This window comes from Pipistrellus hanaki (assembly GCF_964339955.1).
Source record: "Pipistrellus hanaki genome assembly, chromosome: 4".
Classification (NCBI taxonomy): Eukaryota; Metazoa; Chordata; class Mammalia; order Chiroptera; family Vespertilionidae; genus Pipistrellus; species Pipistrellus hanaki.
This window is the reverse complement of record NC_140506.1, coordinates 88,600,241-88,611,704: the sequence shown is the minus strand read 5'-3', so window position 1 is coordinate 88,611,704 and position 11,464 is coordinate 88,600,241. Positions and strand designations below refer to the sequence as shown.

Here is an 11,464-nt window from a genome sequence, read left to right as displayed (position 1 = left end):
GAGACCCTACTTTCAATTCTTTGGGGTTTATATGTACTCAGAAGGGGAATTGCTGGATGATATGGTAATTCTATGTTTACTTGATTGAGGAATTTCCACAGTGGCTATTTTACATTTTCACAAACAGTGCACAGGATTCCAGTTTCCCCACATTCTCACCAACACTTGTTTATAGTTTATTTTATTGTAGCCATCCTAATCCAAATAGGTATGAGGTGGTATCTCATTGTAATTCTCATTTGCATTTCTCTAATGATTAAGGATGTTGAGTATCTTATTAAGTACTTACTGGTCATTTGTATGTCTATTTAAGTCTTCTGCCCATCTTAAAATTTACTTCTTTTTTTGTTGTATTTTAGGAGTTATCTATATATTCTGGCTATTAATCTCTTATCAGATACATAATTTACAAACATTTTCTTCCATTCTGTGGGTTACCTTTTTACTCTGCGTAGTGTCTTTTGATGCACAAGTTTTTAAGTATTCATGAAGTTTGATTTTTATTTCCCTTGTTGTCTGTGCCTTTGTTGTTATAGCTAAGAAATGATGGCCACATCCAGTGTCATGAGGCTTTTATGCTATGTTTTTCCAAAGAGTTTTACTGTTTTGAGTTTTTCATTAATTTTCTTGATCCATTTTTAGTTAATTTTTGTATATTTTGTATATAGGTGAGGGGCCAACTTCTTTCTTTTGTATGTGGATATCCACTTTTCCCAGCACCATTTGTTGAAAAGAATGTTCTTTCCCCTACTAAATGGTTTTGGCATGCTTATAAAAATGATTTGACCATATATGTGAGTGTTTATTTCTGGGCTCTTTGTTAATTCCATTGGGTTATATGTCTGTCTTTAGCCAAGACGACAATATTTTGATTACTGTAGCTTTGCAATAGTTTTGAAACCAGGAATTGTCAGTCTTCCAGTTTTGTTCTTACTTTTTGAGATTGTTTTGAATATTCAGGGTCTCCTAAGATACCATGTAAATTTTAGAATGTGTATTCTATTTCTGTAAAAATTGTCTTTGAGATTTTGATAGGGATTGCATTGAATCTGTAGAATACTTTGGGTAATGTTAACATTGTAATAATATTAAGTCTTCTAATCCTTAAATGTGGTATGTAATTTCATTTATTTATGTTGGCTTTAATTTATTTCAGCAATGTTTTTATTTCATTGTATAAGTCTTTCATGTCCTTGGTGAAGTTAATTTCTTAGTTTTTAAAAAAAATATTGTTGAAAGATTCAGGTTTGGGCCAGGGCCACACAGAACGGACTCAAGGTTCAGTGTAATCAAAAGGATGTTTATTTGAGGCACCTAGGTGCAGGTGGTCTGACTGGAGAAAGAGCCAGCAGTGAATTGGGGAGGGAGGGAGTAGGCTTTTATAACTGGCAATTTGTTCTTCTTAATCCCTTTCACCTTTTTCACCAATTTCCCACCAATCCCCCTCCTGGTGACTAACAGTTTGTTCTCTGTATTTGTCAGTTTCTATTTTGTTTGTTCATTTCTTTTTGTTGTTCTTTTTTTTTTTTAGATTCCACATATATGTGAAATGATATAGTATATATCTTTCTCTGTCTGTTTTATTTCCTTAAGCACAATACCATGTGGGTCCATCCATGTAACAATGGCAAGATTTCTTTCATTTTTGTGGCTGATTAATATTCCATTTTATGTATGAACCACATCTTCTTTATCCATTTGTCTGTGGATGAACATTTGGATTATTTTCACATCTTGGCCATTGTAAATAATGCTGTGATGAACACAGAGGAGCATATATCTTTTTGATTTAGTGTTTGGCTGTCTTTGGATAAATACCCAGAAGTGAAAATGCTGGGTTATGTGGTAGTTCTATTTTTAATTTTTTGAGGAACCTTCTTACTGTTTTCTAATGACTGCACCAATTTTTTATTTTTATTTTTATTTTTTTTTATTTTTTTTAATATATTTTATTGATTTTGTACAGAGAGGAAGGGAGAGAGATAGAGAGTTAGAAACATCGATGAGAGTCATCGATAAGCTGCCTCCTGCACACCCCCTACTGGGGATAGGCCCGCAACCAAGGTACATGCCCTTGACCGGAATCGAACCCGGGACCCTTCAGTCCCCAAGCCGACGCTCTATCCATTGAGCCAAACCGGTCTTGGCATGATTGCACCAATTTAGAATCCCTGAATTCAGTTTGCTAATTGGTAAATAAGGCTTCCTTTTTCTCGTTTGCCAACAATCAAGGAGTGAGGATATTTTTCCCATTTATTTAAAAATATATTCTTTTTATTGATTTCAGAGAGGAAGCGGGGAGGGATGGAGGGAGGGAAGGAGAGAGAGAGAGAGAGAGAGAGAGAGAGAGAGAGAGAGAGAGAGATCAGTAATGAGATAGAATCATTGATAGGTTGCTTCCTGTACACCCCACCTGGGGTTCGAGCCCACAACGTGGGCATATGCCCTGACTGGAAATTGAACTTTGACCTCCTTGTTCATAGGTCGACACTCAACCACTGAGCCATGGCTGCTGGGCTCCATTGATTTTTAGAGTGGAAGAGAGGGAGAAAGGGGAACAAAGAGAGAAATATCTATGTGTAAGAGATACATCTATTGGTTACCTCCAACATGTGCCCCAACCAGGGGCAGATATCAGGCCTGCAACCCAGATATGTGCCCTTGACTGGGAATTGAACCTGCAACCCTTTGGTGTGCAGGCTGATGGTCTTACTTCGGAACCATGCTGGCCTAGGGTTCTGTCATTATTTTCTCAAATAGGTTTTTAATGTCTTGTCTTTTTTGTTCTTTAATCCTCACCCAAGGATATTTTTTTCCATTGATTTTTAGAGATAGTGGGAGGTAGAAGGTAGAGAGAGGAAAAGAGGAAGAAAGAAACATCAGTGTGAGAGAAAGATATTGATTGGTTGCCTCCTGCACGTGCTCCTACCAGGGCTGGGGACCTGCATCCAAGCTATGTGTCCTGGACCTGGAATTGAACCCGAAACCCTTTGGTCCAAGGGCTGACACTCTAACCACTGAGCTATACCAGTCAGGGTAGTTTTCAATTTCTTACTCCTCCTCCTCCTTCCAGCACCCTATGATGTAAATGTTGGTACTCTTGAAGTTGTCCCAGAGGCTCCTTACACTGTCTTCATAATTTTGGATTCTTTTCTTTTTGCTCTTCTGGTTGGTGTTTTTTTTGCTTCCTCATATCATATTCCAAATCGTTGATTTGATTCTCGGTATCCTCTTACTCTACTGTTGATTCCCTGTAAATTATCCTTCATTTCTGACTGGTCTTTTTTTTTATTTTTTTATTTTTATGTTGTTGATGTTCTAAGTTCCTTGAAGTTCTCATTAGTTTCTCGAGCATCCTTACAAGTAATGTTTCGAACTCTTTCTGGTAGTTTGCTTGCGGAGACCATTCCATTTCATTTAATTCTTTTTCTGGAGATTTCTTCTGTCCTTTCATTTGTTTGTCTTTGCATTTTTTGCTTCCCTGTGTTTGTTTCTATGTATTAGAGCTGCTGTCTCCTGGAATTGTAAAGTGGCCCTGCGTAGTAGATGTTCTATAGGGCTCAGTAGCTCAGCCTCTCCGGTCACCTGAGCTGAGTACTCTAGGTGCAATCCTGTGGGCTGTGTGCACAGTCTTGTTGTAGTTGATCCTTGACTGCTGTTGGTGTCACTGGGCGGGATTGACCCCCAATCCAATTGGCTGTGAAGGCCATCTGTGACGCCAGCGGAAGAGCTGCTGTGCAGGAGATGCCCCTATGGAGCAGGATTAGCTTCACTGAGTCCACCCTTAAGTGTGTCACTTGTGGATGTAGTAGGGTTGTAATCTGGTGTAATCTGTGGGTACAGTGGCTCTGGGGTCCTCCTGGGAAGTGGAAAGTCAATACTGCCTGTGCCTTGTCTGGGTCCACTGACAAGAGCTACAAAGCTATCTGCAGATGGTTGCTACTTGTGATGGGCTTGGAGGTGCCCAGGAGATGCCAAGCTGTGAATCAAGGCAGGCTGCTGCTAGTGTTAGGCCAGGGGCCACCTATCGAGAAGTATAAGGTATGCTGAGGCCAGCTCCTGCTTTTTTTTTGCAGGCTTTAAAAAAAACAAAACACATTTGTTGCCGAAACCGGTTTGGCTCAGTGGTAGAGCGTCGGTCTGCGGACTGAAAGGTCCCAGGTTCGATTCCGGTCAAGGGCATGTACCTTGGTCGCGGGCATATCCCTGGTAGGGGGTGTGCAAGAGGCAGCTGGTCAGTGTTTCTCATCGATGTTTCAAGCTCTCAATCTCTCTCCCTTCCTCTCTGTAAAAAAATCAATAAAATATATTTTAAAAAAAACCACATTTGTTGCCAGCCACCGTGGCTCAATGGTTGAGCGTTGAATTATGAACCATAAGGTCACAGTTCAATTCCCAGGAATTGGAGCCCAGATTGTGGACTCTATTCTATTCCCAATGTGGGGCGCATACATGAGGCAGCTGATCAATGATTCTCATCATTGATGTTTTTCTCTCTCTCCTTCTCCCTTCCTCTCTGAAATCAACAAAAATATTTTTTTAAAGGAAAGGAACTGGTAATATTTGAACATTTAAAAAAAAATTTTAAACCATATTGTTTGTCATTACCAAAAAGAGACATCTTTAAAACCTCATGCTGCATAGAAAATGCAGATAGTTCTAGTTATCTGGTCAAGAGACAAAAAGCAAGCACTTAAGGTCTTCAACTTTAATCTTTTGTTCATTCCTTATTACTGGTATTTTTTTTTATTTTTTTATTTTTATTTTTATTTTAGTATGTGAGTATGTGAGTGTGCATGAATTGGGGGTAGGAACTTTTTTTTTTTAATATATATTGTATTTTATTGATTGATTTTACACAGAGGAATTGAGAGGGATAGAGAGTTAGAAATGTCGATAAGAGAGAAACATCGACCAGCTGCCTCTTGCACACCCCCCACTGGGGATGTGCCCACAACCAAGGTACATGCCCTTGACCAGAATCGAACCTGGGACCTTTCAGTCCACAGACTTACGCTCTACCGCTGAGCCAAACCAGTTTTGGCTTTTACTGGAATTTCATTTCATGCATTTCTTCTTGTTGGATGACAGAGAAGGTAAGCCTGCATTTACTCAGCCCTCCCTGCTCAGCCTAGAGAGCAGACAGATTCTCAGCTGGTGGATTGACTGCTTTTGTCTCTTTGTCTTCTTGTGGTTTAGAATTTTCTGGCCATCTGCTTCAGTAATTGAAGTTGTGGCAGTACCAACTTTGAGGTGGCTGCTGACCTTCCTTGATTTTCCTTATCTTCTTCATTGCCATCCTCTCTAGGCTTTCTTTGACGAGGAGGAACCTGTGAAATCATGGTCTATAGTCCTGATACATAATCTGTCTCACTGGTCTACCTTATTCACCTGCACCTGGTTTTCAGCACCCTCCATTACTTATCCGTGCACAGGAAGGTTGAATACTGTGGGCGATGCCCAAAGGGTCACTGCATATAATACAGTGGTAACCATCACCTGGGGTAGGCTGCGTGGGATAGGGCCAGTGCTGTTGAGCCTGGCCTTCGGAGGAGCTCTCTCCTATCCCTCATTCTTTCCCCCACTTTCACTATTCTGGTAATTGCATGGAGGACCCCTGCGATGTGGATAGTGTCTGTAATGGTTATGGTCTGCTGCATATTTACTGCCTTCACTGGAAATCCACCAAGGCATTTTGCTGCCTCCATAACCTTTTCTCCTTCAACAACATCAAACTCCACAGTCTCTCCATATCCTACATTGCAAAGGTACTTCCTGGGCTGCTTCTTTATGGCAACCTTGTGTACAATACATCTTCCTTGGGTGTCATTCCTGTTGATGAAATCATATCTGTTTCTTACATTGAACCATTTTACTGATTCTAAAACCTTTGTTGCAATAAGCTTCTTGTCCCCCAGTGATGTGAGGCTGCCCTGGCTGTTGGGCGCTGCCTATGGTGCTAAGCTTGGTGTTGGCAGTGCTGGAGGGGGGCAGTGTGCTAGGCTTGGTGTTGGCAGAGCTAGAGGGGGGCAGTGGGGATACTGCTGGGTCTTGGCCTCCCTGCTCATGGTTATGGTGATGGTGATTGGGGCTGGCTGCGGCAGCTATGGTTCTCCAGAGTATGATGATAACTAGCTCTGTGGTGGCGGTGGGGCTGCTCAGGGCTCTCTAGGGTCCACTTTCGACTACCACTTGAACTTGAACTCTCTTTTTTAAATTATTATTTATTTACTTATTTTTTATCATTGTAGGTAGTCTGTGTACCAACAAGAAGCCTGAAGTGTAGATTTAATGTTTTCTTAAATCTTTTCTCAGCTTTTCCTTGGATATGCATAGTTACTTTCTAATTTTATCCATGTATGCAGTTGTTTTGAATATCCTAGTCTTTAATGTTAAGCTTCTAAAAGGGGAAAATTGAAAAATGGTGTTAAAAAAAGGCCCTTTAAATCTCCTAGAAGTCACTTGAACCAGAGATGCAGAGTTTCACAATGGTGGGAAGAGAAACAACAATGGCTGCTCTCTATGAACAGAAGGAGCAATCAATAATTAGAGCACATATCCTGAGAGTTGTAGGAGAAGGTCCTTTTGCCCACCTCAGTTCCTGCAAACTACTTTGGGAACAGGTGCACAGCTACCTGCTATGGGGTTAAGAGTTGGGTAGCTGCTACTGTGCTAAGAGCTGAAATAACCCCACAATTTACCCCCAAGTCTTCCTTTGGAAGCTGCTAGCTTTGATCAATCTTAAGAGCTCCAAAATAGTTATTTCAGAGAGATTCTGCCAAAGCAGTTGTTGTCCAGGATGGAGAGAGGATTAATTCTAGTGCTTTCTACTCTGCCAAATTTCCAGAATCCTCCCCTGGAGCTTAAGTTCTTGATTGGACCTGATTTTTTGTGGGTTGGGCAAATCATGGAGCCTTTTCTTGTTTCAGTATTCCATCTGTAAATGGGATTGCTCTTCTCTCCTTTGAGATTGGACTTTTGAAGGTATGAAGGGAAGGGCATAAATATCATTTTGTTGAGTTTCTCTGGAAAGAGACATACTGTGGGTCACTCCACATTTTACTCCTAGAAGAAGAGAATGGGCATCAAGGATAGCACTCCTGCCTTCAGGGGAAACATCACCAAGAGAGGTTTAGATGTAGAATCTTAGCTTTTTTTAAAAAAATTAATATGATTTTATTATTTTAGAGAGGGAGAGAGAAAGAGAAACATCAACATTGATTGGCTGCCTCCTGCAAGCCACCCCACTGGAGATTGAACCCGCAACTTGGGCATGTGCCCTGACCAGGAATCAGACTGAGCCACATTGGCCAGGAGAGCCATAGCTTTTTGGTAAATCTTAGATTCTTGCCTTTCAGGTGGCCAGCACATCCACTTTTGATCTCACCAGCAATGAAGTCACTAGTACTCTGACATTTAACTAGTAATAGTTACTGAGTACCAGGGATGGTAGGGAGCTCTAGAAACAAGGTCTGTGTTTTCAGGGGGCTTATGCAAACTCCACCCTGTTATCTGTTTGTTTCAGGACTCTGTTTAAGGAGAGCAGACGAGGCCATGGGCACCTGACATCAATCCTGTGAGTGTCTCAGGGTTTTCATTTCTCAAGATAACTGCCATTTTTATCTCTTTGGTGGATCTCCTCTAAACCTTTTCTGTGTTCATTCTTTTGTTCAGGGCCAAGAAGAAAGTAATGGCTCCTTCCAAAATCAAGGTGAAGGTGAGTCAGCCTCTTCAGATCATGTACCATCTGTTCTCCTCTCTCTCCAGCTATGCTCATGATACCTTTTGAATGATGATGGCAGCTCATTGAGCTTTGCTGCTCGGGGGAACAACTCTTCAGGATGGTATTCTTGAGGTCGTACCAAGAAGCATGTCAGGTCCACCAGAGGGGCCTTGGGTTGTTGGCAGGGCGGAGACCTGAGCTGGGGCACTTAGTACCCTCCATCCTTAGTTCAAGGAAGCAGTACCCACTGGCCAGTTCCCAAGGTGGTTGTGGGATTAAATGAGGTCTTCCTGACAGCTGTCTGAGGCATGAAAAGCCCCTGCATATGTAAGGGTATTATACTGTATAAAGATATTTTTATGGAAGAACACACTCCTAGCCAAGTGTGGGTTAGGCTGGAGCTACAACGGAAAGGACAGGTGGCTTTGTTGACTTTGAGAAGCAGAAATGAAAGGAAGTACAGTGTTTATAGAAACTGAAAATTAGCTTAGATGTTATAGAAACCTCTCAATCTAGTTGGAATTGCTGTTTTACTAAAATGTTATCAATTCCTAAGGCTTTATAGTGCCTTTAACCATACCAGAACTATTTGGGAGAATAAGCTATGTACATTGTTTATTTCTAAGTATCTGTTGAGCTTTTGCAATGTCTCAGGCACACTGCATTGAGCACTTAGATAGCTCCCATTTTTATCTCATGAAAGGACTTTTCTTTTGAACCACCTGAGGAGACAGATGCTAGGAAAAATCAAGGAAGAAAACAAAACTAGTTCAAGGCAGTTTTCATGCCATGCATCCTTTTCTGATTACAGTGAGGAGCATTCTGAGATAGTGTGTGTGCCAGTAGGGAGAGTGTCTTTGGTCAAGTCTTGTATTTTTTTCAAAAACAGAGAAAAGAAGCATTTCCCTGTGGGTTCATGTGTACTTATCAACAGAACATGCTTGGGTAAGCCCAGGCCCAGCCAGATGGACGTGTTCACATCTATACAGGCTTGTCACCTGCGCTTTTCCCCCTTATTTGTGATTGCATAGGAAGGCCCGATTCTTGGGACCTTGTGGTATTCTCATGTATGCATTCTTACAACAGGACCAGTGTTGGCATTTCTTAACATCAGCATTTCTACTTTCCTTTAGGAATCATCTATTAAACCTGATAAAAAGGTTTCCATCTCATCAGGCCAGATTGGCGGCCCACTGGCTTTGCCTTCAGAACACCCAGGAGGAGGCCTGAACTCTGGAGCTGCAAACAGGGAGCTTTCATCCCAGGCTTTGGGCAGCCAAACGAATCCTGTTCCTGTCAGCCTGGAGAACTCGTTGGATGGAGACTTGATCCATAATTCAGCCTCCTCATTGGAGGCTGTGTCCAAGGAACTGGCTGCGCTGAACAGCAGAGCAAGTGGGAGCTCCGAGTTCACATTGCCTGCACCCTCAAAAGTGCCTGCAGAAAAAGTTGCAGGTGTTTTATGTACGGAAGAAAAAAGGAACTTTCCGAAGGCTAGCCCTTCTGCCCCACCACCCTCCAGCTCTTTGCAGTCACCGCTCAATTTTCTGGCTGAACAGGCTCTGGCACTAGGGCAGTCCTCTCAGGAGAAAAAACCAGAGAGTTCTGGCTATAAAGAGCTGTCCTGTCAGGTTTCCCTGAGCAAGAGCCTGCCAGAAGGGCACCAGTCCAAAGCGAAACACCATGGTTTGCCACGGACGTCTCATGCACCCCAGACAGCAGCTCCCGTGCCTGGCCCCCAAGTAAAAGTCTTTCATGCAGGCACTCAACAACAAAAGAGTTTCACGCCCCCAGCTCCATTTGTCAGTAAACTCCAAGGCCCAAAGCCTTCTTCCCCACAGTGTCATCGTTCCTTCATGCAGCTTATGAAGACAGCAGCCAAAGGCCAGAGCTTCCATTCCTCCACACCAGCCTCTTCAGGAGGCACGCCAGCCTCCAGCAGTAGTTCTCATAAGACCCCAGCCTTGTCCTCCGCTGCCCTGAGCCATCCAGCAAAACAGCACTCAGCCAGTTCCTCAGGGCCATCTTATAAGAATAGCCCTTTTGCCGGCTCTATCTCCAAACATGGGATTTCTTCTGGCAGCTCTTCTGTAGGAACACCAGTCCAGAGCTCCACTTCCGGGAATCTGCTCCCTGGTGCACAGCCTGCCTCTACAGGACAGCCTGCCAGCCGGCCTGTCCCAGGCTCTGCAGTGAAAAAACCATCTGTTTCCCAGAAGCTGACCCTGGTGGCCCCTCCGGGGGGTCCAAGTGGAGATTCCAGTGGTGGGACCCAGGGAGTGGCCAAGTTACTGACCTCCTCCCTGAAGCCCAGTGCAGTTAGCAGCGTGACATCGTCTACCTCCTTGCCAGTGAGTATCCTGGTGCAGCAGCCTCCCTCATGGGTCTTGTGGACAAGGGCCATCTGCCTTGCCCTGGTCAGACAGAACTGAAACTGGAGGTTGGGTAGGAACAGTAAACCCAGAAATCATAAGGCCTGGCTTCCTGTTTTCCTGCCTTATCTTTTCTGTTGGCATGAATCCCAAGAGAAACTTCTCGGAAGATGAGTGGAGAGAAAGGACTGGTCAACACTGTGTTTGCAGGGAGGCTATGAATCTAGGAGGTGTGGAATGAGCCACAAAACTTTCCTTTCATGGCCTCCTACCTGTCCCATCTCTCCAGACGAGTTAGTGAAATTAATACTACCTATCAGATCGTTAGTTATGTAGAGATATTCATACAGTAGGAAGATGAGAACCTTCTAAAAGTGATTCTCCCAATTGGGTTTTGAAGGGCTCTGCAGGTCAGACAAAGGTGATCTGATAGAGTGCAATGAATGGCTGGTGAGGCCTGCCTATAGGAATTAACAGAAATTGGGTGCAGGTTGGGGAAATGGGAGAGAGTATTTTCCTCCTCCACCCCCCCCCCCTCCATCCCCTGCGACTATGTAAAATGACTATTTGGTTGCAAAGAAAAAATTTCAGAAAGATATGTTCTGCCCTAGCTGGTTTGGCTCAATAGATAGAGTGACGGCCTGCAGACTGAAGGGCCCCTCGTTTTATTGCAGCCAAAGGCACATGCCTGGGTTGTCAGCTCGATCCCCAGTAGGGGTCGTGCAGGAGGCAGCCCATCAATGGTTCTCTCTCGTCATTGATGTTTCTATCTCCCTCTCCCTTCCTCTCTAAAATCAATAAAATATATATATATTTTAAAAAGTATATTCAGTGAGGTCTCACCTGCTTCTGCCCTATTTCTATCACCAAACAAGGTAACAATGTCTCTTAGTTTCCAGGATTTTCCCATTTCTTTCTAAAAACAAATATTATTACATACAAATGTGTGTGTGTGTGTCTTTTGTATATAAAAATACATATATTTGTACATACCTACATTTGTGGATGTCTATATATAATATTCTTCCCTTTATTGAACAAAGGAGGCATATTTAACATCCTGCTTTCTTTTTTCTTTTTCTTTTTTAATATATTTTTATTGATTTCAGAGAGGAAGAGAGATAGAAACATCAGTGATGAGAGAGAATCATCGATTGGCTGCCTCTTGCACTTCTGGGATCAAACTGCAACCCGAGCAAGTGCCCTTGACTGGAATTGAACCGGGACCCTTTAGTCCGTAGGCCTATCCTCTATCCACTGAGCCAAACCAGCGAGGGCTTAACATCCTGCTTTTTAAAGTGAACACTGTCCTAGGGGGCATATTAGGCCAGTCTAGAGACTGTTCTCTTTGGGGCTGCAGACTAGGGTT

General features: G+C 42.9%; 1 protein-coding gene and 1 pseudogene across 6 annotated transcripts in view; one reads left to right on the top strand and one right to left on the bottom strand.

Annotated features, from left to right (window-relative positions):
• Nucleotides 1-11,464, top strand: part of UBN1 (ubinuclein 1) — a 39,885-nt gene that overhangs the window by 23,144 nt on the left and 5,277 nt on the right. For all 5 annotated transcript variants that reach the window (XM_084882276.1, XM_084882275.1, XM_084882272.1 and 2 more), the window contains 3 exons: nucleotides 7,526-7,576; nucleotides 7,675-7,717; nucleotides 8,857-10,074. In XM_084882276.1, coding sequence (XP_084738402.1) covers nucleotides 7,526-7,576; nucleotides 7,675-7,717; nucleotides 8,857-10,074 — 1,312 coding nt within the window. The remainder of the gene's footprint in view (nucleotides 1-7,525; nucleotides 7,577-7,674; nucleotides 7,718-8,856; nucleotides 10,075-11,464) is intronic.
• LOC311621049 (Y-box-binding protein 1-like) lies at nucleotides 5,048-7,323 on the bottom strand (annotated as a pseudogene). Its single transcript has 2 exons — nucleotides 7,306-7,323; nucleotides 5,048-5,951 (listed from the first exon to the last, which is right to left on the bottom strand). The product of its transcript is annotated as a Y-box-binding protein 1-like (transcript).